At 39.1% G+C, this 26,608-nt stretch overlaps 1 protein-coding gene across 1 annotated transcript; it reads right to left on the bottom strand.

Annotated features, from left to right (window-relative positions):
• Positions 1-2,442: 2,442 nt before the first annotated feature.
• On the bottom strand, positions 2,443-23,570 carry mrps9 (mitochondrial ribosomal protein S9). Its single transcript, XM_061985444.1, has 11 exons — positions 23,444-23,570; positions 18,631-18,813; positions 14,805-14,867; positions 14,683-14,713; positions 14,518-14,597; positions 11,240-11,325; positions 11,075-11,150; positions 8,414-8,582; positions 5,369-5,477; positions 5,110-5,279; positions 2,443-2,707 (listed from the first exon to the last, which is right to left on the bottom strand). The coding sequence occupies exons 1-11, from the start codon at positions 23,540-23,542 to the stop codon at positions 2,616-2,618; spliced, it is 1,158 nt and encodes a 385-aa protein (XP_061841428.1). The 5' UTR covers positions 23,543-23,570; the 3' UTR covers positions 2,443-2,615.
• Between the last annotated feature and the right edge of the window lie 3,038 nt (positions 23,571-26,608).

Here is a 26,608-nt window from a genome sequence, read left to right as displayed (position 1 = left end):
ACTTCATGCTTCCTGCTGCTGACCTGCTCTATGGAGATGGAGATTTCAAGTTCCAACAGGACTTGGCGCCTGCACACAGCGCAAAATCTACCCGTGCCTGGTTTACGGACCATGGTATTTCTGTTCTAAATTGGCCCGCCAACTCCCCTGACCTTAGCCCCATAGAAAATCTGTGGGGTATTGTGAAAAGGAAGATGCAGAATGCCAGACCCAAAAACGCAAAAGAGTTGAAGGCCACTATCAGAGCAACCTGGGCTCTCATAACACCTGAGCAGTGCCAGAAACTCATCGACTCCATGCCACGCCGCATTAACGCAGTAATTGAGGCAAAAGGAGCTCCAACCAAGTATTGAGTATTGTACATGCTCATATTTTTCATTTTCATACTTTTCAGTTGGCCAACATTTCTAAAAATCCCTTTTTTGTATTAGCCTTAAGTAATATTCTAATTTTGTGACACACGGAATTTTGGATTTTCATTTGTTGCCACTTCAAATCATCAAAATTAAATGAAATAAACATTTGAATGCATCAGTCTGTGTGCAATGAATAAATATAATGTACAAGTTACACCTTTTGAATGCAATTACTGAAATAAATCAAGTTTTTCAAAATATTCTAATTTACTGGCTTTTACCTGTAAATATAATTCACTTCACTTCACTTTAGTGTGCAGCTACTTCGTCCTGCTCTTCCCGGGGGGAACACAGGACAAAAGACTTAGAATCATATTTTGAATCAATTTGGGAACAGTTCAATAACATTGACCACAAAACAAAATAAAATAATATAAATGCCCACAAAATATTTAAATCATTATCTTCCATTAGATGAAAAATTAAGTAAACAGTGTAAAATTATTTAGGGTTGAATGGCACTGAATTAAATAAATAAATGAATATCCAAATAATTACTTGAACCAGTCATTAATTGTAATTAGAATTAGAACAAATGTGTATTCAATGTGCCATTAATTGATTAAATGTAAAACTGTTTAATTATTTTATCATTTAACTATTGATTTAATTATTGCATGATTTAATTATTTCACAATTTCATTGAGTCATGAACTTGTGCAGCAGCACTTCATTGTTTTTTTGCCGTCAAAGTTGATTAAATAATTCATCACATGTTGAAATGTTAATGATTAAATCCACTTGTACATCAATGACAAATTTAATAACACATTCACATATGTAATTATTCTAATTAATGACACATTTAAGTAATTATTTAAACATGTATTTATTACATTTTGTCCCATTTTACCCTCCATACCAAGTAAGTACCGTATTTTTCGGACTATAAATCACAGTTTTTTCATAGTTTGAGGGTGCGACTTATACTCAGGAGCGACGTATGTGTGAAATTATTAACACATTATCGTAAAATATAAAATAATATTATTTAGCTCATTCACGTAAGAGACTAGACGTATAAGATTTCATGGGATTTAGCGATTAGGAGTGACAGTTTGTTTGGTAAACGTATTTATGCGTCATATAACGTACACTTATTCAGCCTGTTGTTCACTATTCTTTATTTATTTTAAATTGCCTTTAAAATGTCTATTCTTGGTGTTGGCTTTTATCAAATACATTTCCCCCAAAAATGCGACTTATACTCCAGTGTGACTTATATGTTTTTTTCCTTCTTTATTATGCACTTTCGGCCGGTGCGATTTATACTCCGGAGCCACTTATACTCCGAAAAATACGGTAGGTATTGAACTACTATTGGCTATCATCAAAATATTGGGCTTTTTGGCCCCTCCTTTCTCCAACATGTTCCCTCAACATTCGTGGTATTGAGTTATGTCATCAGCTAAAAATGCACCACTGACATTATTTTGCTCAAACAACTGCATGTGAAGTCTCTGAAGCAATTAATGCACGTTTATAACAAGGGAATCATTGTATTTTGATATTTTTTAAATTTTGGTCAAATTGTTAAAAAAAAAATTCTTAAAAAAAATAAGTGTATTCCTGGCAAAATCAACAAACTCATCTTAAAAATGTCAAGCAAAAAGTATTGGTATCAGCAGTACTGGCAATGTATTTTTATTAGTCTAGGATAGATAGATAATGCCACCTGAAAATGAAGCATCACAATAAATGTGCATTTGGCACCATCTAGAGGCCAAACATGATCACTGATGACATTTATGTTTCCATCAGGCAACATTAGGGTTTGTTAGTTGTAGACATTCTAGTGGTAAATGAACCGAACATACATATTTTATGTTGTGAGAGGAAACAAGTGTACCTGGGCAGTACCAGGGAAAGCATGTCACCTCCTCACAGAAAGGACTGAAGTAACGGATTTTAATCCAAACATGGATCTTGTTCTGAGGTTTAAGTGGGAACTCACACACTACTGTTCTGCCCCAAAACATAAACCCGGTAAAAGTTATTGAGAAGTCTAGTAATGCAAAAAGGTAAATAATATTAAAAAAGAAGTGGAAGTTTATTCATATACAGAAACATAATGCAACATAATCAGTCATTTCTGAGATTAGACGCCATATGGTGAGCAACAAATGTTTCACTTGCAGGAGTGAGTGATCTCAGTTCAAATAGAGGTATAGTGAACAAAGGAGCCAGGTAGTATTACCCTCAGCGTTTCTTCCAGGTGAATTTCCTCCTGGCACCTTCCTGACCCGGCTTTTTCCTTTCTCTCACTCTTGGGTCTGGGGTCAGCAAACCAGCTAGACAACAGAGAGATAAATACATCAAATAGTGACTCTGTTAGATAAGTCATTTTGTAACGGTCTCTCCAAACGGTCTTTTAAATGGTAAATGGGTTATACTTGTATAGCGCTTTTCTACCTTCAAGGTACTCAAAGCGCTTTGACACTATTTCCACATTCACCCATTCACACACGACCCATCAGGAGCAAAAGGGTGAAGTGTCTTGCTCAAGGACACAACGGACGTGACGAAGTTGGTAGAAGGTCAGAATCAAACCAGGAACCCTGGTTCGAACCCTGCAGGCACGGCCACTCTCCCAACTGCGCCACGTCATCCCCCAAGGATGTATGTAAGGAATACGTTTGGTTGAGCTTACCCACCTCAAAGCTATTTTATTTGGTACATTACATGGTGTTATGATAATTGTGACCAGTAGATGGCAGTCAAACATAAGAGATAAGTGTAGGCTGCACTATCATGGCAATATGACTCAAGTGAACAACACCAACATTTTACATGGTCCATTGAAAATATAGAACATTACACACGGCGCTCAAAAATCTATTTAAAATGTTTTAGTACGACTTTGGTAAGCAATGAGGCCGTACCGCTTGATGCGCTTTAACATAGGAGTATTATTATGGTGTGTGTATAAGGTAAGACCTATCTGGCATTTTGTTTCGCAATATTATGCAAAAAAATAATAATAATATGACTCCTTTAATGCGCCCTATAATCCGGTGCGCCTTATATATGAAAATAGATCAAAAATAAACCATTCGCCGGCAGTGCGTCTTATAATCCGGTGCGCCCCATGGTCCGGAAAATACGGTATTTTGTTGTTGTTAAGTACATAACTCCACATGCGTTCATCCACAGGTTTGATGCGACAATCCACAATGCAAACAGTCACGAAAATAAAGAAAACACATTGAATGAGAAGGTGTGTCCAAACGCTTGGCCTGTACTGTATGTGTTTGGCAATGCTGTCCAGCTCCTTTTCATTAAAGCCATGACCAGCAAGGCCTTCAGGATTCATTAAAGGGGAACATTATCACAATTTCAGAATGGTTAAAACCATTAAAAATCAGTTCCCAGTGGCTTATTATATTTTTCGAAGTTTTTTTCAAAATTTTACCCATCACGCAATATCCCTAAAAAAAAGCTTCAAAGTGCCTGATTTTAACCATCGTTATATACACCCGTCCATTTTCCTGTGACGTCACATAGTGAAGCCAACACAAACAAACATGGCGGAAAGAACAGCAAGCTATAGCGACATTAGCTCGGATTCAGACTCGGATTTCAGCGGCTTAAGCGATTCAACAGATTACGCATGTATTGAAACGGATGGTTGTAGTGTGGAGGCAGGTAGCGAAAACCAAATTGAAGAAGAAACTGAAGCTATTGAGCCATATCGGTTTGAACCGTATGCAAGCGAAACCGACGAAAACGACACGACAGCCAGCGACACGGGAGAAAGCGAGGACGAATTCGGCGATCGCCTTCTAACCAACGATTGGTATGTGTTTGTTTGGCATTAAAGGAAACTAACAACTATGATCTAGGTTTACAGCATATGAAATACATTTGGCAACAACATGCACTTTGAGAGTGCAGACAGCCCAATTTTCATCAATTAATATATTCTGTAGACATACCCTCATCCGCTATCTTTTCCTGAAAGCTGATCTGTCCAGTTTTGGAGTTGATGTCAGCAGGCCAGGGAAGCTAGGGTCGATAGGGGGTTTAGCTCGCTCGTCTGCGGAAACAAACTGCCGCCATTGCTTGCCGTGCTACCGTGGTCCTTTGTCCCTGAATTGCTCACACACTCCGGCAGATTCAATGGGGGTCTGGCGGCAGATTTCTTTGACTTTATCGTTGGAAATGCATCTGCTTTGAGTGTCGCAGGATATCCACACATTCTTGCCATCTCTGTCGTAGCATAGCTTTCGTCGGTAAAGTGTGCGGAACAAACGTCCAATTTCTTGCCACTTTCGCATCTTTGGGCCACTGGTGCAACTTGAATCCGTCCCTGTTGGTGTTGTTACACCCTCCGACAACACACCGACGAGGCATGGTGTCTCCAAGGTACGGAAAACAGTCGAAAAAACGGAAAATAACAGAGCTGATTTGACTCGGTGTTTGAGAAACTGGCGGATTGCTTCCCGATGTGACGCCACATCGCTCCGAGAGCGAATATTAGAAAGGTGTTCAATTCGCCAAAATTCACCCATTTAGTGTTTGGAAATCGGTTAAAAAAATATATGGTCTTTTTTCTGCAACATCAAGGTATATATTGACGCTTACATAGGTCTGGTGATAATGTTCCCCTTTAATGGCTAGTGTAAGACGTACAGTATATTAATTAAATACAATACTTTTGCGTCCACAGAAGAGCAAAAAGCAGCCTCCTTACCTTGCCTCATGATTTCTATGTCTCCCACCGACAGAAAGCTGCAAAGGGCTCGGGAGATAGCGAGTCGCAACGCACCCGCCTGGCTGGACCGTCCACCACCGCTCACGCTGCACTCCAGGTCAAAGCGTCCCAGCATGTCCATAAACTGGATGGGGAACATTAACTGTTCTCTGTGTGCACGCCACAAAAGGGGGACAAACGTGAGGATGAGTTAACGTCAGGAAGAGACAGAAATTAAATGTTTCCCCCCCTCGCCAACCTGTCTTGTAGCACAGGGAAGTACGGGATGTAGTGCTGCCCGTTGATGCTGACAGATCCAGAGCCACCATCTCTCAGAACCACAGAGGCATTCGATGTCTTTCTTCGTCCTGACAATCAGGGCACGGGCAACAATCGTTTGATTTTGTTCACGCAGCAATGCACGGTCAAATTGATAAATCACAAAACAGTAGGGGTGTAACGGTACGTGTATTTGTATTGAACCGTTTCGGTACGGGGGTTCCGGTTCGGTTCGGAGGTGTACCGAACGAGTTTCCACACGGACATATTAAGTAGCGTAACGCACGTTGTGTAAACAATGCACAACAAGGCACAACACACGGCATACTAGCAACTAACGGGCTACGATAGACTGACCATACGTCCTCTTCTCACCGGACATGTCCTCTTTTGCGGAGCTGTCAGGGCGGAGTTTCTTAAATGCCTCAAATGTCCGGCATTTTGAGTTAGGGTTGCGTGTATTTTCAATGTACGTTCAGGGTTAAGAAGGTTAAAGGGGAACATTATCACAATTTCAGAATGGTTAAAACCATTAAAAATCAGTTCCCAGTGGCTTATTTTATTTTTCGAAGTTTTTTTCAAAATTTTACCCATCACGCAATATCCCTAAAAAAAAGCTTCAAAGTGCCTGATTTTAACCATCGTTATATACACCTGTCCATTTTCCTGTGACGTCACATAGTGAAGCCAACACAAACAAACATGGCGGATAGAACAGCAAGCTATAGCGACATTAGCTCGGATTCAGACTCGGATTTCAGCGGCTTAAGCGATTCAACAGATTACGCATGTATTGAAACGGATGGTTGTAGTGTGGAGGCAGGTAGCGAAAACGGAATTGAAGAAGAAACTGAAGCTATTGAGCCATATCGGTTTGAACCGTATGCAAGCGAAACCGACGAAAACGACACGACAGCCAGCGACACGGGAGAAAGCGAGGACGAATTCGGCCATCGCCTTCTAACCAACGATTGGTATGTGTTTGTTTGGCATTAAAGGAAACTAACAACTATGAACTAGGTTTACAGCATATGAAATACATTTGGCAACAACATGCACTTTGAGAGTGCAGACAGCCCAATTTTCATCAATTAATATATTCTGTAGACATACCCTCATCCGCTATCTTTTCCTGAAAGCTGATCTGTCCAGTTTTGGAGTTGATGTCAGCAGGCCAGGGAAGCTATTGTCGATATTCTTCTCTTGATCATCTTCGGTGGCATAAGAGACGTGTGAGCCAAGACATCCAGGGGGTTTAGCTCGCTCGTCTGCGGGAACAAACTGCCGCCATTGCTTGCCGTGCTACCGAGGTCCTTTGTCCCTGAATTGCTCACACACTCCGGCAGATTCAATGGGGGTCTGGCGGCAGATTTCTTTGACTTTATCGTTGGAAATGCATCTGCTTTGAGTGTCGCAGGATATCCACACATTCTTGCCATCTCTGTCGTAGCATAACTTTCGTCGGTAAAGTGTGCGGAACAAACGTCCAATTTCTTGCCACTTTCGCATCTTTGGGCCACTGGTGCAACTTGAATCCGTCCCTGTTCGTGTTGTTACACCCTCCGACAACACACCGACGAGGCATGATGTCTCCATGGTATGGAAAACAGTCGAAAAAAACGGAAAATAACAGAACTGATTTGACTCGGTGTTTGTAATGTGTTTGAGAAAATGGCAGATTGCTTCACGTTGTGACGTCATCGCTCCGAGAGCGAATAATAGAAAGGCGTTTAATTCGCCAAAATTCACCCATTTAGAGTTCGGAAATCGGTTAAAAAAATATATGGTCTTTTTTCTGCAACATCAAGGTATATATTGACACTTACATAGGTCTGGTGATAATGTTCCCCTTTAAGTTGCGTAACGCACGTTGTGTAAACAATGCACACCAAGGCACAACACACGGCATGCTAGCAACTTACGGGCTACGATAGACTGACCATACGTCCTCTTCTCACCGGACATGTCCTCTTTTGCGGAGCTGTCAGGGCAGAGTTTCTTAAATGCCTCAAATGTCCGGCATTTTGAGTTAGGGTTGCGTGTATTTTCAATGTACGTTCAGGGTTAAGAAGGTTAAAAACAAAACAAATTGTGCGCGCAGCAGCTTTGGTGAGGGAGGGGCAGAGACAGAGACAGAGACAGCAAGAGAGTTATGATAAACGCGCATGCGTCGCCAGGCTCTACTTTTTATCCATAGATTTATCAGATTTAATTTTTTATTATCTATAGCAGGGGTGTCAAAAGTGTTCCCCCGGAGGCCATTTGCGGCCCACAGCTAATGTTTTAAAGGCCCACGGCACATTCTAAAAATACTATTAAAATAAACAAAAACATAACAAAAGTGAAACAAAAAAGCTTACTACTCAGTAGCCTAGTGGTTAGAGTGTCCGCCCTGAGATCGGTAGGTTGTGAGTTCAAACCCCGGCCGAGTCATACCAAAGACTATAAAAACGGGACCCATTACCTCCCTGCTTGGCACTCAGCATCAAGGGTTGGAATTGGGGGTTAAATCACCCAAAAATTATTCCCGGGCCCGGCACCACTGCTGCCCACTGCTCCCCTCACCTCCCAGGGGGTGAAAAAGGGGATGGGTCAAATGCAGAGGACAAATTTCACCACACCTAGTGTGTGTGTGACAATCATTGGTACTTAAACTTTTAACTTTAAAGGTTAAATGTAATTTAGAAAAAGTTGCAATGTTGACTAATAAAACAAAGCTGTTTTTCTTTCTTTCAAACTGTCATTGCTCAAGACATAATATTGAATCAAAATCAATGTTATTATGAATTATTGACCTATCCAAGGTTGCAATTACTTCACATCAAATATTCCACTAAGAAAAATATTTTTGTTGGAGGATTTTCCAAATTTGGTAAATAAATAACCCAAAAATGTATATTTTGTTGTTTTCTTACTGTACGGAAAATGAACCGAACCGTGACCTCTAAACCGAGGTACGTACCGAACCGAAATTTTTGTGTACCGTTACACCCCTACAAAACAGTGTCCAGGAGTGTGCCTGTACCTTCAGCGGTGCTATAGGCCACACCATTTTCATCTTTCTCTAGCGCTGGGATTGTTTCCTTTTTGGACAGGGCCGTAAGTTGCTGTCGGTAAGTCAGGACAAACTGCTCCTCCTTGCTGCAGTACGGCAGGGACAAGAGACGCTCCATCATCTGGAGGAAGCGGTCGTACTGAAATGAAAAACACAAGCAAGGTGTCAGTGATAAGGCTGACATGCATACACTGATTTCTGTCCCCACCTCAGATAGTAACAAAAATAAATACTGTGTTTTCCAGACTATAGAGCGCACCAATATATAAAAACCGCACCCACTAAATTTTGAAAGAAAAACATGTTTTTTCCATATATTAGCCGCTCCGGACTATAAGCTGCAGATATATGCGTTGTAAAATGAGTTATTTACACAGAAAGATTTTGTAAATACTTATTTACATACCTTAATTGTTTCCAAATAGTGACTCTCACACGGCAGTAAAACGGCAGCTCTAACAAAACAAAAGTCATCGCCATGGACCCACTAGCTGCAGGAGCTCGCTCTTTAATCAGCTAAACAGACACAATAACTCCACGGTGACATTTTGGTGGATTTACTGAGGAATGTGTGAAACTGAAACAATACAAAAAGAATGCCATTGTAAGTTAACAATACTAACAACGTGTGAGCATATTAGCCAATGCTAACTACGCTAGCTTGATTACATTACGATAGCACATACAAATATACTTGAAAACAGAACTATCCAACTATTGACGGTTTAGTACCGGTAAGTCGGAATTGTTTTGGTTATATTGTAAAACTTACAAATGCTGCTTGGAGTGATAAATGAAGAAACCACACAAGTAGAAACACTATGGATGACTAATAGACGCAATGGCACTTGTATTTCTAATTCCAACCACACACAGAAGGAAAATGCTGTACTGAGCGTTGTGAGTGCAGTGAGCAAGCTCGTCCACAAGATGGCACCATAGCAATAACACACCTTTTCAGTGTCTTTGTGGGTGTTACATGAAAACTATAAGGAGTGTAATGATATCGTAGATAACGTGGTATTGCAGATTTAAAATCATCACATTAATTAGGCTTTAAAAATACATACATTTCAAAGTAGGCCCCCCATTCAGTATGCAGCCCTTATAGGCATTGTTTCAATTTCATTTTGACTTTTCCTACGTATCATGTTTGTTTATTTATTAACTTTATATCCGATAAATATATTAAAAAAATTACCTGCTCACAGTTTTTTTACATCTAATTTTTAAAATCATTAAAGCTGTAAAAACAAAAGCCAGTAAGTTTTATGTTGCATATTGTACACTTACTGTAAATAAACCAAACCCATCCATCAATCCATTTTCTACCGCTTGTCCCTTTCGGGGTCGCGGGGGGTTCTGGAGCCTATCTCAGCTGCATTCGGGTGGTAGGCGGGGTACACCCTGGACAAGTCGCCACCTCATCATAAACTGAACCATCACACTGCAAAAACTGAAATCTAAGTAAGATTAAATATCTCAAATAAGGGTGATATTTGCTTATTTTTTGTCTGATAAAATAATTCTTCTCACTAAGCAGATTTTATGTTAGAGTGTTTTACTTGTTTTAAGTGTTTTGGTCCTAAATGATCTCAGTAAGATATTACAGCTTGTTGCTGATATTTGATGACCTATATTGAGTAAAACATGCTTGAAACTAGAATATCACCTGTTGCAAAGCTGTGTCATCAACACTCACAAGTATAAAACTGCTTTTTCAAAGTAAGAATTTCTTATTTCAAGCATGAAATAAAATATCATGACTTTGACACAATTGTGTCTCATAATTAAAACAGATGACAGCCTTCAAACTATTTTGAACAGAAATAGTTAATGCACATTCAGGTAAATTCTTCAAAATTACAATAAAAAAAAATTTGGTACTCCGGCTTCCTCCCACCTCCAAAGACATGCACCTGGGGATAGGTTGATTGGCAACACTAAAATTGGCCCTCGTGTGTGAATGTGAGTGTGAATGTTGTCTGTCTATCTGTGTTGGCCCTGCGATGAGGTGGCGACTTGTCCAGGGTGTACACCGCCTTCCGCCCGATTGTAGCTGAGATAGGCTCCAGCGCCCCCCGCGACCCCGAAGGGAATAAGCGGTAGAAATGGATGGATGGATATATATATCTATATTCCTTGTGCACTAATTGACTGAAAGAGCACGCACTTGGCGCGATGATGTCATTTTATCGATGGGAAAATGCAAGAAATGTAATGCAGAGTGCATATCTTTATGTCAAGATAATGGCACTAGCATTTACTTAATTTAAGAATATTTTTTGAGAAAAAAGGTCTCATATTTGTTTTTTCTATCAAGAAAAGTGCACTTGTTATTAGTGAGAAAATACTTATTTTAAGGTATTTTTGGGTTCATTGAGGTTAGCTAATTTTACTTGTTATGGAAAGTCTTGACAAGCCAAATTTTCTTGTTCTATTGGCAGATAATTTTGCTTAGTTCAAGTAAAATGCCCCTCATTTTTGTATTTTTTGTTCTTGTTTTTGAACACTGACTTTTTGCAGTGCACATATAATACCGAGACATCGAATTGTGACGATACCATAGCATTACACCTTTACTAACCATAAGACCAATCATATGCCAAAAGGAACATGGAATGTGCTTACATCGTAAACAGAGATGGTCTCCACAAGCAACTCCTCCAACTCCTCCTTCAAGAGCCACCTGCTTGCACTCAGAGAACTGAAGGGGATAAAGAAAGATAAATGGATTTTTTAGATTGAAACATTTCAGATCAACATGCCCCCCCCCAAAAAAACACTTGCCCCTACATCGGCTTGATGTCATTGGAAAAGAGTCCTTTGGCTCGTAGACGATCCTGATGCTTCTCGATGTTTAGGATTTTACTCTGCGTCTCCTTAAAACAGGTTAGAAGATTGCAGGGGAAATTTTCAAATAAACAAGAATTGTTATGTAAAACATAGAATAGCTTATGTCAGGCGGTGCCCAAACTGTTTTTATACTGAAGGCTGCACACTACTCAGGATTTGGGGGCCATTTGAGATATATCATTTTCAAAACCAATCCAATAGTGTATATACAGTTGCAAGAAAAAGTACGTGAACCCTTTGGGATTACATGGATTTTTACATAAATACGGCATAAAACGTGGATGTAGAAAGTTCAGCACTGTTGCTACTCTCGCTAGGCGTGGTCATCCTGTAAAGATGACCACAAAAGCACAGCGCAGAATGCTCAATGAAGTGAAAAAAAATCGTAGTGTCAGCTAAAGACTTCTGGCACATGCTATAACATTTTTGTTGACCAGTCAACAAGGAAAATATGTAACAAGAACAGAGTTTATGGAGGGACACTACGGAGGAAGCCACTGCTGTCAAAGAAAAACATTGCAGCATGTTGGGAGTTTGCAAAAGAGCACCTAGATGTTCCACAGCACTACTGGTAAAATATTCTGTGGACAAATAAAACCAAAATAGAGTTGTTTGGAAGAAACACACAACACTGTGTGGAGGGGGAAAAAAGCACAGCACACCAACATTAAAACCTCCTCCCCACGGTGAAATATGGTCGAAGGGGCATCATGGTTTGGGGTTGCATTGTTGCTTAGGGCCTGGACGGATTGTTGTCATCAACAGAAAAATTAATTCCTGAATGTATCAAGACATTTTGCAGGAAAACTTAAGACCATATGTCTGCCAACTGAAGCTCAATAGAGGATGGGTGATGCAACAGGACAATGACCCAAAAGCGTAAAAGTAAATCAACAACAGAATGGCTAATCAGAAGAAAATACACCTTCTGGAGTGGCCCAGTCAGAGTCCTGACCTCAACCCAATTGAGATGCTGTGGCATTACCTCAAGAGAGCAATTCACACCAGACATCCCTTGCATATTGCTGAACTGAAACAGTTTTGTAAAGAGGAATGGTCCAAAATACCTCCAGAACATGTGCAAGAAATGTTTGGTTGAGGTTATTGCTGCCAAAGGAGGGTCAACCAGTTATTAAATTCAAAGGTTCACATACTTTTTCCACTCTGCACAGTGAATGTTTACATGTTGTGTTCAATAAAAAATGAGAAAATCATTTTTTTGTGCAGTATTAGTTTAAGCAGATTGTCAATTGTAACTTAGATGAAGATCAGAACTCATTTTATGCCCAATTTATGCAAAAATCCAAGTAATCTCAAACTGTTTATTAAAAAACATCAAACAAAATTGTCAACATTTCAACAATTTTTCATTATACTATACCGGTTCGCTCTTTTAATCCACTTTGTTCTTTTAGTACCGTATTTTTCGGACTATAAGTCGCAGTTTTTTTCATAGTTTGGCCGGGGGTGCGACATATACTCCGGAGCGACTTATGTGTGAAATTATTAACACATTACCGTAAAATATCAAATAATATTATTTAGCTCATTCACGTAAGAGACTAGCCGTATATAAGATTTCATCGGATTTAGTGACAGATTGTTTGGTAAACGTATAGCATGTTCTATATGTTATAGTTATTTGAATGACTCTTACCATAATATGTTACGTTAACATACCAGTTGGTTATTTATGCCTCATATAACGTACACTTATTCAGCCTGTTGTTCACTATTCTTTATTTATTTTAAATTGCCTTTCAAATGTCTATTCTTGGTGTTGGCTTTTATCAAATACATTTCCCCCAAAAATGCGACTTATACCGTATTTTCCGCACTATAAGGCGCACCTAAAAACCACAAATTTTCTCAAAAGCTGACAGTGCGCCTTATAACCCGGTGCGCTTTATATATGGATTAATATTAAGATTCATTTTCATAAAGTTTCGGTCTCGTAACTACGGTAAACAGCCGCCATCTTTTTTCCCGGTAGAACAGGAAGCGCTTCTTCTTCTACGCAAGCAACCGCCAAGGTAAGCACCCGCCCCCATAGAACAGGAAGCGCTTCTTCTTCTACTGTAAGCAACCACCCGCCCGCGTAGAAGAAGAAAAAGCGCGCGGATATTACCGTACGTTTCATTTCCTTTGTGTGTTTGCATCTGTAAAGACCACAAAATGGCTCCTACTAAGCGACAGGGATCCGGTTCATGAAAAGACGCAATCTCTCCATCCGCACACGGATTACTATTTCACAGCAACTGATATTCCTGTGAACCGCACTGTGGATACAACGGGAGCACGTACGGTGAATATTCGCACCACAGGGAATGAGAAGTCATCCTTCACTGTGGTTCTAGCTTGCCATGCTAATGGCCAGAAACTTCCACCCATGGTGATATTCAAAAGGAAGACCTTGCCAAAAGAGACCTTTCCAGCCGGCGTCATCATAAAAGCTAACTCGAAGGGATGGATGAAGAAAAGATGAGCGAGTGGTTAAGGTAAGTTTAAGTTTACGTGAAGAGGCCGGGTGGCTTTTTTCACGCAGCTTCGTCCATGTTGATATACGATTCCATGCGCGCCCACATCACGCTGGTTTTAATATATTATTAAAGTTTGACTGACCTATTTGACTGTTTTTTTGACATTCCTTTAGCGCAGTTAGATGCAGCTTACAACACGGGGCGGCTTATAGGTGGACAAAGTTTTGAAATATGCCGTTCATTGAAGGCGCGGCTTATAACCCAGGGCGCCTTATGGTGCGGAAAATACGGTATATGTTTTTTTTCCTTCTTTATTATGCATTTTCGGCCGATGCGACTTATACTCCGGAGCGACTTAGTCTGAAAAATACGGTAGTTGAAGCAGATTGTCTATTGTTGCGACTTAGATGAAGATCAAAACGCATTTTATGCCCAATTTATGCAAAAATCCAAGTAATCTCAAAGTGTTTATTAAAAAACATAAAACAAAATTGTGTTGTAAGTGTCAACATTTCAACAATTTTTCATTATACTGTACCGGTTTGCTCTTTTAATCCACTTTTTTCTTTTAGTAATAGTATTTTTAGAAAAAAAAATTGCTGCAGGCTACACATAGCTACCTTTACATTATAATTTTTTCAATGAGATAATCAAAAATGTGCCTTGTAAAAACGTCAGTGTTCCGCATCATACATTCATTTTATTGTGGCAACCTGCTACAATGAAACGCTGACTTACGTGCATCAAAGAGTAGTAGCTCTGTTTGCCCGTGTAAAACAGAAAGTGGAACGGCCGCCCATCCGCTCCCCACTGGACAGCTGCCCCGAAGAGAGCAAAGCACGGTTAGACCTGTAGAGCATGCACCAGGGGTCACAAACGCATTAAAAAGTCAATTTTATGTACCCCGCTGCTTTGGAAAGATTTCCTCCGGGTGCTGAATAAGACAGAGGCAGAAAGTAAGAGTTAATGTGAGCAAAATATTGTTCAACTTTCATAGATGTAATGTTGTCAGTCAGTGTCTTTACCTTCATGAGGGGTCGCGCCTTCTTATCGAACAGTCCCGAGGGAAAAAGGTAGGCGATGCTTCTCTGTGGCAAGCATAGAGAAAACACAAATAGAAGAAAATGACATCTCCAAACTACAGAGGTCACGCCACAAATCGCGGTGCGAGTGACAGACGAGAAACCACAAGCTGCTCACTGGTTCAAGGAAAGGACAGCATTGTGTGTGCATGTGTGTGTGTCACAGCAATGACAGCGAACAGAGGGTGGCCAACGTGTGCAGCGGTTCAGCCCAAGTTCAGCATGCATGGATGCTTCGTTATTCACCGGCCAACAGATGGCGCAGCAAAGTGTAAGTGCCAAATAAGCGATGGAAAGATAAAAAGATTGTGTGTGATTTCTCTGCTCAACTGGTTCAATTCATGAAGGAACAGGTGCAGTGCCAAGGGAGAAGGTTGACGTTTGATCTTGTCGAAATTGTAGAAAGAACTTATACATGTGCACCAGACACAAAAAGGAAACAAGCTAAGTTAAATAGTGTTAAGAAAAGTTGGGAAGACGCACATCGAGGCCTGGGCCAATAAGACATTTTGCTGGACGATAAATAGTCCCATAGATGTTGCTGATAAGCAATATTATTGTCAACATTATTTGGAGATCAAATTAGGCACTAATGTAATGTTAATACAGAATATTGTAATACTGTAACTAGAGCTGGGCGGATATAGTAAAAAAACTAAATCCAGATTAATTGAACCTTTTACCTCGATGTCCAAATAACTGACACAGAATTCCTTATGGGTACAAAAGTTAAGTTAAAGTACCAATGGTTGTCACACACACACTAAGTATGGTGAAATGTGTCCTCTGCATTTGACCCATCCCCTTGTTCACGCCCTGGGAGGTATATGTAGTATATGTAGAATATATTTATATATTATATATATGATATATTATATTATTTATTATTATTCTTGTCTATTGTGAGCAAACTGTGGTGCTGAATTTCCCCCAGGGATCAATAAAGTACCGTATTTTTCGGACTATAAGTCGCAGTTTTTTTCATAGTTTGGCCGGGCTCCAGTGCGATTTATATATGTTTTTTTCCTTCTTTATTATGCATTTTCGGCAGGTGCGACTTATACTCCGGTGCGACTTATACTCCGAAAAATACGGTACTTTCTATTCTATAGGTGAGAGGAGCAGTGGTAGCCGCTCTATTCTGCCTATGAAGCCCTTAAAAACATCCAAATACAACCATTAAGGTTTTATATAAACACTGTAGCTATATATGTAATGTGGTAAAAGGCACATTCATATTAACATTTAGAATTTACGTATTTTGCTAATTTTAAGCACACGCAGCGCATTTGTTTCAAAAACGCATCACAATGTTCGCTCTTTTTTAACTACATCACTAATTATTACTCACTGCAGACGTTATGAGAGCCAACAAACATAATAAAACATCACTTACTGTACAAGGTCTGCTGTCATTTGGATGCAGACTGCTAGGATGTTCATATAATCCCAATTAGATGAAGAATGACTCAAAGGGGGGTGGACCCAAGCGTCTTTTCGTGTCGTTTTCACCATTTCCGGGTCTTAATTGGCTGTCAAAGTGTACCAACTTGTGTCGGATTACATCCTCTTCCTTCTACTATCCAGGTAAGAGGCACGATTTATGATCTAGAATAAAGTTTGACCAGCAAGGAAGCGGGAACGCAGCTCATCATTTGATCATGTCAACATTGGCACACAAGCTTGTGATCACAGGGCCGTTATAGTTTGTCTGCGTTAGCGCTTATAATAATAATATCACTAAAACTTGGTTAATATACAAGTCATGAAATGTAAATGGAGTATTGTTGGGGCTTTTTGGATGTTTTTTATTGGGTTTTATGGGCGGAACAGAGGACCTTACAGTGGCTCCACTGTTAGCGGACTATTTTAACGAGTTAGAATACATTTAAAAAATATATATATCTGTCGTTATGTCTTTCATATTGTTTGTGAACAATATGCAAAATTCCAAAAAAAGTGCAGTTCCCCTTTAAATTTGAGCCGATATTGATATCGGATATAAAATTAGTTATAAAAGAGATGTATTGTTAGATATTACATTGTCATCGATTATACAAAGCTTGTATAGCTTATACTAAGTATAGTGACCTACACTGGATTGGTTTAGCAGTTTTGATGTGCAAGGTTTATCAAAGTGGATTCGCATTATGTTTTTATTTCTTTCTTTTATTGTACCGGAAATTGACGGAAACCATTTCCCTTCATGTATTGTACATTCTTGTGAGCACAGATGAGTACAGTAGGGATGATGTTCGAAACCAGTTCTCCCGGTTGTTCGATAAGAAAAGAACCGATTCCATGGACTCCAATCCCTTTTTGAGAACCGGTTCCCGGTATCGAGGCCACTATAGTAAAAAAAAAAAGAGTTGGTTCTTTATTCGAATCCCTGGGAAGGAATCCCTTCCCACAGGAAATGCCCTGCGGGGCGGCAATGTTATGCCCATTTGATTGTAGACTCTTACTGACACCTTGTGGCGATATGAAAATACTACGCGTCATAAGTTTGGGCACTTCCGGGTTGGCGACGTCAGTTAAGTTCATGAGACAATTGAGAAGTAGACAAGTTGTGTTAGCTCTTACAAGCCTTGGAAAAGATAAGTCTGTAAGTAAACTGTTTAACTTGTTTATGTAACTCAATATTAATGTGGCAAGTGGTTAAATTTGATACTAAGATGTTTATTGAAAAATGATTTTTGTGCACTGTTTCAATGGATGTTTTGAGGACTTAAAATGGCTGCCAGTCATGTATTTCCACCATCGAAATAGTTTCAACACTCAGAAGTATTTGTTTGATGATAGTACTGTATATTTGTGTGATGCTTATATTTACATATTGTGTATTAAATTTGAGTATGTTAATTGAATAACATAGCTTATACATTTGTCATTGCGTGTATTTCAGTTTAAAAAAATAAAAAATAACAGTCCAGTGCAAGAAAAAAGTAAAGATAGGAAAAGACAAAGCAAGATCAACAACAATAAAGAGACTAAATGGATTAATCTGCTTTGGAACTTTATTAGACGTCTTGGATTGTTTGTTAGCTGTCTGCCTGTGTGTGTAGTTAGTATGTTCCAATAGCAGCAGAAGTGCACTTTTTGGAGTGCTGCATTATTTTCAGTTTTGTGCCTAAGGGACTGATTTTATTTAATACTATATTATTATTTATACACCTATAGTGATCACTGAGACAGGTTGTTTTTGTGTTACTGTATATATTTGTTTTTCTGAAAAATCCCACTTAATATATTTTGGGTAACAACAGTCAATATTTATTTATTTTATTTTCTTAGGGGGGGGTAACAGTCAATATGTATTTATTTATTTTATTGTATTTTTTTCTTATAAAATAAAAGTGAGCTTTTGTTAAACCAAATATTGTGTTTTTTTCCATATACAACAACCTATCTGGATTCGATAAGAGAATCGATAAGGAATCAGTTTGATAAGAGGATTCGATAATGGGCTCGAACTCGATAATTGCTTATCAAACATCATCCCTATTGATTTGTATTTATAAAAGTCTTAAAGAGCCTTAATTTTGACTTGTTAAAACCTGCAGAGACCCCGACTACCAAAAAAGTAAGGAAAGTGTGTATGATTTGTGTTTATATCGTGTTAGATTGATATTGGCATCGGCCAATACTGAAGGCTGCAATATTGGTATAGTATCGCAAGTGAAAAAGTTGTATCCGGACAAACCTTCTTTTAAAAAGGTATTTAGACGTCCTTTCAAAAGTATAACCACAAGCCTCAGTTTTTACATACATCTATGTCTTCTTGAGTGAAGTTCTCTGGGTCTTCTCCCATCATGTTGGCCAGGTGCCGCTTGCCGACGTTGAACTCTTCCACCTGCTTCTCGATGAACTCCATCGTAAACTTCTCGGGACCATCAGCTGCCAAGTTCTTTCTGTGCATGACAGAGCTTGTACATATCTGCCTCCTGACAACCTGGAGGACAGGAAGAAGGAAATAAGCAGCAATCCATAACCAATCAAACAATTGGAATTTCTACCCGCAATCTAAATACATGCATTAAATGGACACTCTAAATCAGATCTATTAAACAAAATTGTTCTTGGGGCCACATTTTCAGAAAGCTAAAGACAGAGGGACCCAAGGTCTCCCTCCACTCTATTTTAATAAAAAAAATCTGCTATATCTGGTTTATTTTACCTCTCGAAATTGATAATATAGTCATAAATTAAAACACCAGCAAAAGGTTTATACTGCTTAAAGATCATCTATATGACACACTCTGCAGCTATTAAAGGGGAACTGCACTGTGGGGGATCCCCACATCTGCAGTCCCCTCCAAGGTTTCTCAATGTCCCATTGGGTTGAGTTTTTCCTTGCCCTGATGTGGGATCTGAGCCGAGGATGTCGTTGTGGTTTGTGCAGCCCTTTGAGACACTCGTGATTTAGGGCTATATAAGTAAACTTTGATTGATTGATTGATTGATTGATTGATTGATTTGGAGCCCCTGCCTGGAAAGAAAATAATGTTTGCCTTGGTGCCCTAAAATATGAGCCCTCCTTTAAGGCAGCACTTGCCTTGGCCTTAAAAAGTTAAAATTCAAGGCATGGGATTTTGAATGACAGGCACAATTAAAAAACAAAAACAAACTGCAGTTCTCCTCTAAAGACTAATCAAAGATCCTCTAATTAATTGTAGAAAATTAGGAGATTAGGCCTTTATATAAATTTGAGTTTGAGTTTATATCGAACATGCAAGCATACAACATGATGCATCACAATTTACAGTTTCTCTTTTCAACATGTTCGAAAAGGAGTAGGAAGCAGCACAGCGTATTTAATCCTACCCCTTTTCTTTTACATAGCAGTTGCTGAAACTTTTGTTCACTTCCTGTTCTCAACTTATTCACAATATACTCCATAGGTAATCACAATAAACATAAATAAATGAATAATAATTGGTGAAGTAAGTTATATTTCATATGATGAGATAAGTAAGATTATTTTGAGAATGAAAGAATGGATGGATGAATAAATTCAGAATGTTTATCATGGTTCTTCTTCTTTGTACTTTGTAAACACTTTACGTTTAAAGAGTTTCTTGAAGTGGATTATATTAGTGCATTGTTTGATTTATTTGCTTAATCCATTCCATCATTTAATTCCACATACTGATATACTGAAGGTCTTAAGTGTTGTACGCGCGTACAAATGTTTTAAATTACATTTTTCTCTAAGATTATATTTCTCCTCTTTTTTTGAGAAGAATTGTTGTATATTCTTGGGTAGCAGATTATAGTTTGCTTTGTGTTTAATTTTAGCTGTTTGCAAATTCACTATGTCGAGGAATTTCAGTATCTTTGATTCAATAAATAAAGGGTTTGTTATGGCGTCACATTAGTGCCAAAAATCCGAGCGCATAAAAACTGTTATCGCGCGCTGATTCTCCACTTTGTGCGCGCGCAACACCCTTTTGCGCGCGCGTGGTGCCTTTTTGCGCGCGCGCGGTGCCTTTCTGTGCGCGCGCGACGCCTTTCTGCGCGCTCTCTGTGTACTCCTGGCATCTCTCCTCGCGCTGTCATGTTTCATTTTGGCACTTTGGGGCGGGTATGCTTAGACGGCCCCTCCTTTCTGATTGGCTGTGAGCATTTTTCATATGACCAATCATTCTCCAGTGTAGCAACGTTGTAGCCATCTTACCTGGGACATCTAGCCTCAATCATTACATTGATGTCAATGGTACATGTACTAATTAAATTACCATAACTTGCTCGATTTTCGACCAATTTACAAACGGTTTGCCTTGTTACAAATCTTATTACCGGTACATGTAGATATGACATACGATGCTGTACCTGTTGAAATTACCTCTTTCGCTTTAAAAAAAAAAGGACTTAATTGTGCAACATAGTTGTGTAGGGTCAGTGTTAGTCAGTTCTCTGATTATTTTAAACTATTTCAGAATACATTATTAAAAGCTATTTTTAACATTTTAAAATGTATGTTATTGCTGGTGGACCAGTTCTGGCTGAAAGATGTGATTATGGTGTTTGTTGTCTTATTATTTATTTGGGTCACATTTTGTATTACCCTGTATTGTGTTTATGTGGTATGAAATAACCTTCATCAGCGCGCGACATTTTTTTATCCACTTCTTCCTCCGTAAATCTTGATACATATTGACGATGACCCGCCCTGCTATACTTCTGATTGGCTCTGAGCATTTTTCAGCATTTTTCGCCTGACCAATCAGAAAGAAGGGGCCGTCTAAGCATACCCGCCCCCAAAGTGCCAAAAAGAAACATGACAGCGTGAGGAGAGATGCCATGAGTACACAGAGAGCGCGCAGAAAGGCATCACGCGCGCGCAGAAAGGCACCATGCGCGCGCAAAAGGGTGTCGCGCGCGCGATAACAGTTTTTATGCGCTCGGATTTTTGGCACTAATGTGACGCCATAGTTTGTGTGTTCTCTGTATCCAAAATGATGTATTATTCTAACTGATCTTTTTTGTAACACGGTTAGTGAATGAAGTGTACTTTTGTAATTATTTCCCCATATTTCTGCACAATAACTCAGATATGTGACACTAGTGAGCAGTAGAGAATATGAAGTGATTTTTGGTCTAGAACAGTGGTTCTTAACCTTGTTGGAGGTACCGAACCCCACCAGTTTCATATGCTCATTCACCGAACCCTTCTTTAGTGAAAAATAAAACGTTGTTTTTTCAAATTCAAGACAAAGTTATATGTTTTGGTAACACTTTAGTATGGGGAACATATTGTAAGTAACAAAGACTTAATTTAGAGTTATTTGGACACTAGGGGAACATATGCTAAGTAATAAAGACTTAATTTAGAGTTATTTGGTTAGGGTTAGGGCATACTTGCCAACCTTGAGACCTCCGAATTCGAGAGATGGGGGAGTGGGGGGGGTGTATATTGTAGCGTCGCGGAAGAGTTAGTGCTGCAAGGGCTTCTGGGTATGTCATTCTTGTTTGGTGTGGGTTCACAGTGTGGCGCATATTTGTAACAGTGTTACAGTTGTTTATACGGCCACCCTCAGTGTGACTTGTATGGCTCTTGATCAAGTATGCCTTGCATTCACTTAAGTGTGTGTAAAAGCTGCAAATATTGTGTTATTAGGCCGGCACGCTGTTTGTTTGGAGGAACAGCGGACGTGAAGACAGGTTGTAGAGGACGCTAAAGACAGTGCCTTTAAGGCACACCCCCAATATTGTTGTCCGGGTGGAAATCAGGAGAATGGTTGCCCCGGGAGATTTACGGGAGGGGCACTGAAATTCGGGAGTCTCCCGGGAAAATCGGGAGGGTTGGCAAGTATGGGTTAGGGTCAGGGTTAGAGGGTTAGGGTTATAATAAGGCCATGCCGAATAAGGCATTAATAAGTACTTAATAATGACTAGTTAAGAGCCACAATGTTAGTAATTTGCATGTTAATAAGCAACTAATTAATGGTGAATATTTTCCCCATACTAAAGTGTTACCATGTTTTTTTTACTGGTGCATAAAATGAACCGTGCATGAACATCACCTTGTTCAAATAACAAAACCAACACAGTGCATAAACTCACAACAATTTACACACCTGCAAATCAGTCAGCTGTTGCCGTATCCGTAATACGCCGATAGGGAGAAGTTTGTATTTACACGATGAGTCGGTGTGTTTTGACCTCCGCCGAACCCCTGAGCTCAACTCACCGAACCCCTAGGGTTCGATCAAACCCAGGTTAAGAACCACTAGTCCAGAACACGTTTTTCTTTATTCATTATTGACGTGTTTCTTGCTACTTTATGTTGTATATTTTTTTATGTGAGATTTCCAGGTAAATTTATCATCAATACCTAGACATTTGGTTTCAATTACTCTTTCAATTTCTATTCCGTCTATTTGTATTTGTGTTTGACTTTCTCTTCTACGGTTACCAAATAGCATTATTTTAGTTTTACTGAGATTCAACGATAGTCTGTTTTTGTCAAGCCATCTTTTTAATTTGTTCATTTCTTCTGTTATTATTTGTATTATATTCTGTGTGTTCTCTCCTGAACAAAACACTGTTGTATCATCTGCAAATAATACTTTAAATTAAGTTGGATATGAATATAATGTAAACATAAATTTAAAAAAATAAAAGGGTACCACATATAAACAGTATAATATAGGAAAACAAACTGTATGAAGCAGTCCACTAAGGGGGAAATGTAAAGTTAATTTGGGATAAATAATGACAAAATGTACCTATTTTTATGGGCTTTCCTCTTTGTGATGTTAAGTTCCTGTTATAAGCTGTTATACAGTATATGCCTTGAGCTCTTATTTTGAAGGCGCAAAGGCATATACTGTATAACAGCTTATAACAGGAACTTAACATCACAAAGAGGAAAGCCAAAAAAAATAGATTACAATAATAACAGCAAATTAGTTATAAGAATGAAAAACAACACAGCTAGATTTTATTTCTAGGAATTGATGAGTCAGCGAGCATGAAGAAGCTAACTCAAGGGCGTCTGTGTCGGAACCTCATTTGTGCTCACTTCTAAAGGAAGTCACGAAACATTTACTGCTAAAACAAAACAAAAAAAGACTTACCTGCTGACTCGCATATGACCAAATTCCGTGTACACTTGAACAAGATGTGCCACATTTTCTGAAGCCATGCAAGACAACCCGCGTACCGGCGCCCGCCATCTTGGTTGTCACATGATGACATCACACCGGAAGCTGTCACGTTTTGGTATATAAAAAAAACCGTAAAAGGGATACGTACCGGGCTTCATTTCGATTGTATTAATCAAAAAATCTTAGCAAAGTAAATAAAATATTGTTCAGTGTAATTTAAAAAAGTGTCTTGTTTTAAATCCTACCAATTGCTGGGTTTGCAAACACGTGACCAAGACGCATTTCCGGGTTTGACTTTTTTTTGTTTGTTTTTTTATAAACCTTTATTTGTAAATTTCAACTTTTACAAACAGTTTGAAAATAATAATCAAAGTAAGTACAAAAACAGTACAAAACAGTACAAAACAGCGCCAGGGAATTTTAAATTCAAAGTAGCTAAAATAGAATGCAAAATATATATAAACAAAGTGCAAAGCCATAGGCTCACTCAATCTCAGTAAATAACTTAAATTTGGAACACAGCATCATCGTTTTCACAACTTTTTGGTTGTTAGAGGTAGAGAGCGTTTTAATGTAGAGTTCCAAATCTTTTTTAAAGGCACAAAAAACTTAGCCAATAATATAATGAGGTTGCAATGGTAAAATTCCTTTTCATTTTTTTTATTTCCGGGTTCAATTTGGTAGGCGAGAATCCCATATTGCTATTACCGATAAATTAAAAGTTATTTAAAGAGAGCTGGATCTATTCAAATGGCCATTCAAAACACTGACTCATTAGTACAGGTTTTTTTGTAAAGGTAACAATTACTGAATAATTTAATTTACACAAATGTTACTCTACAGAGCCCCTAAAGGCATAGACATCTTATAAGGGTACGTAGCATCGACCGCTACTGTCTACTGGTGCTGACGAGACGCGGGGCCGCCATCTTGGAGTGGTGATCCGCCCCACTCAGTGCAATTCATTTGGGAGGAGCAATGAACTAAATTAATTTTAAATCACTGAATACCACTGATTTTCACGCAGTTTTTTGTCAAACGTGTAGCTAAGATAAAGGACACATGTTTTGGCGTGTTTTATTATTCATAGTTTGCTTAACAGTAATAGAATATTCTTATATGCTATATGTGACCAGACATCCGAGATCAAAACTGGGAATATAATCCCAGAGAAGGGGGAAAAAACGGTCAGCTATTTTTAACTTGAAGAAACAATATGATTGGGTTATATATACATTTTTATTTTTTATTTAGCCTATAAAATTTAAATGCAAATACAAAACACTTTAGTCATACATTTTGCGCTTAAGAAACTTCTCAAAGACTCATGTGACGACAGGCCGACATGAATGCTACTAACTTTGATGCAATGTGTTTGCGGCGCTTCCTCGTTAGTCGTTTGACGTCTATGAACGCTCTGTTGTGCAGCTTGGGGCTGCTTCACCCGCGAGAATTGTGGAATGTTTTTACGTCGCTTTCCCCACAACCCAGAAAGAAGACAAGTATGGGAAGTGAAGGTCCGGGAACAACACTGGAGAGCCACCGATTACAGCGTCTTGTGCATGGTAAACACACAACAGAACATCACACAGAGTACTCAGTGGCCTAGTGGTTAGAGTGTCCGCCCTGAGATCGGTAGGTTGTGGGTTCAAACCCCGGCCGAGTCATACCAAAGACTATAAAAATGGGACCCATTACCTCCCTGCTTGGCACTCAGTATCAAGGGTTGGAATTGGGGGTTAAATCACCAAAATGATTCCCGGGCGCGGCCACCGCTGCTGCCCACTGCTCCCCTCACCTCCCAGGGGGTGATCAAGGGTGATGGGTCAAATGCAGAGAATAATTTCGCCAAACCTAGTGTGTGTGTGACAATCATTGGTACTTTAACTTTAACTTTAACTTTAGTAACTGTTGGAATAATTGTTTGTAAGTTATCACAAAAGAAACGTTGTATTATGAATGCTGTCTTTCGAGGCCTAACAAGAGGAAGAAGGCTCGTGAAACGCCACTGTGATTTCAACACGGACAGATGGCAGGATCTGCTCAACTTCCAGAGGAACTCTCTTTGAAGTGTTAAACGAACTCTCTCTGAAGTATTTCACAAACTCTCTTCCAACTGTTTGGTGACCGAGGTCAACGCTGTTTACGACCCACTGCCCTCTTGAAGTCACTGTGGTCAGGAGACGGGAGGGGTTATCCATTGTCCTCCAACACCTGCCCCAGCTGGATCCAGGAAGAGCCCAAGCCCGAGAAATCCTCTTCTTGGACTTCAATGAGACCGAAAACAATGACTGTTTTAAATACCTCCCATTCCTGCTGTGACATGTGTTGGTGCGTGAACATTGAACATCTGAATAAAGGAGGTGACGAAAACCTTCTTCGTCAGAGCGTGGTGCAGGACTGTACAGAGAGTGCAGTGGCCATGTCTCTCCTCAATTGAGTCCAAATTGAATTCTGTCTCTGTTTGATTCCTTGCCTTTTGTCTTGTTTAACAGATGTCCTCAGTGTTTGAACGTGACAGTAACTAATACAAATAATAACAGAAGAAATTAACAAAAATAAACTATCTTTGAATTTCAGTACGACTAAAATATTGAAGAAAGTCAAACACAAATGCAAATACACAGACATTGAAAGAGTAAAATAAACCAAATTTGGGGTGTAATAATAGATGAAAAAATTAACTGGAAATATCATAAAAATAAACAACAAAATATGGCAAAAAACATGTCAATACGTCTAAAGAAAAATATGTTCTGTACCAAAAATCACTCCATATTCTCTACTGCTTGCCAGTGTTACCATATTTGAGTTATTGTGCAGAAATATGGGGAAATAACTACAAAAGTACAGTTATTCACTTAGCATGTTACAACAAAGAAAGATCAGTTAGAATAATACATAATGAGTGATACATACAGTGATTACAAATACATTGGAGGCAGCCACCTCAGTTGACATACTTCACAAAAAAGTCACAATTTCTCTGTAATTGTTGGTCCAAAGCTAATAAAGATTTTGGCAACATGAGGGTAATATCTTTTTTTTTTTTGGTCGTTTGTTGTAATTTGTTAAGTTTATTGCACCGTTGGGTGCGTGTTAGAGTGCTTGCTGTTCACCAAACACTGCAGAAAG

Source organism: Nerophis lumbriciformis, linkage group LG23 (assembly GCF_033978685.3).
Source record: "Nerophis lumbriciformis linkage group LG23, RoL_Nlum_v2.1, whole genome shotgun sequence".
Classification (NCBI taxonomy): Eukaryota; Metazoa; Chordata; class Actinopteri; order Syngnathiformes; family Syngnathidae; genus Nerophis; species Nerophis lumbriciformis.
Note: the sequence above shows the minus strand (reverse complement) of the source record. Positions and strands in the feature narration are given on the sequence as shown.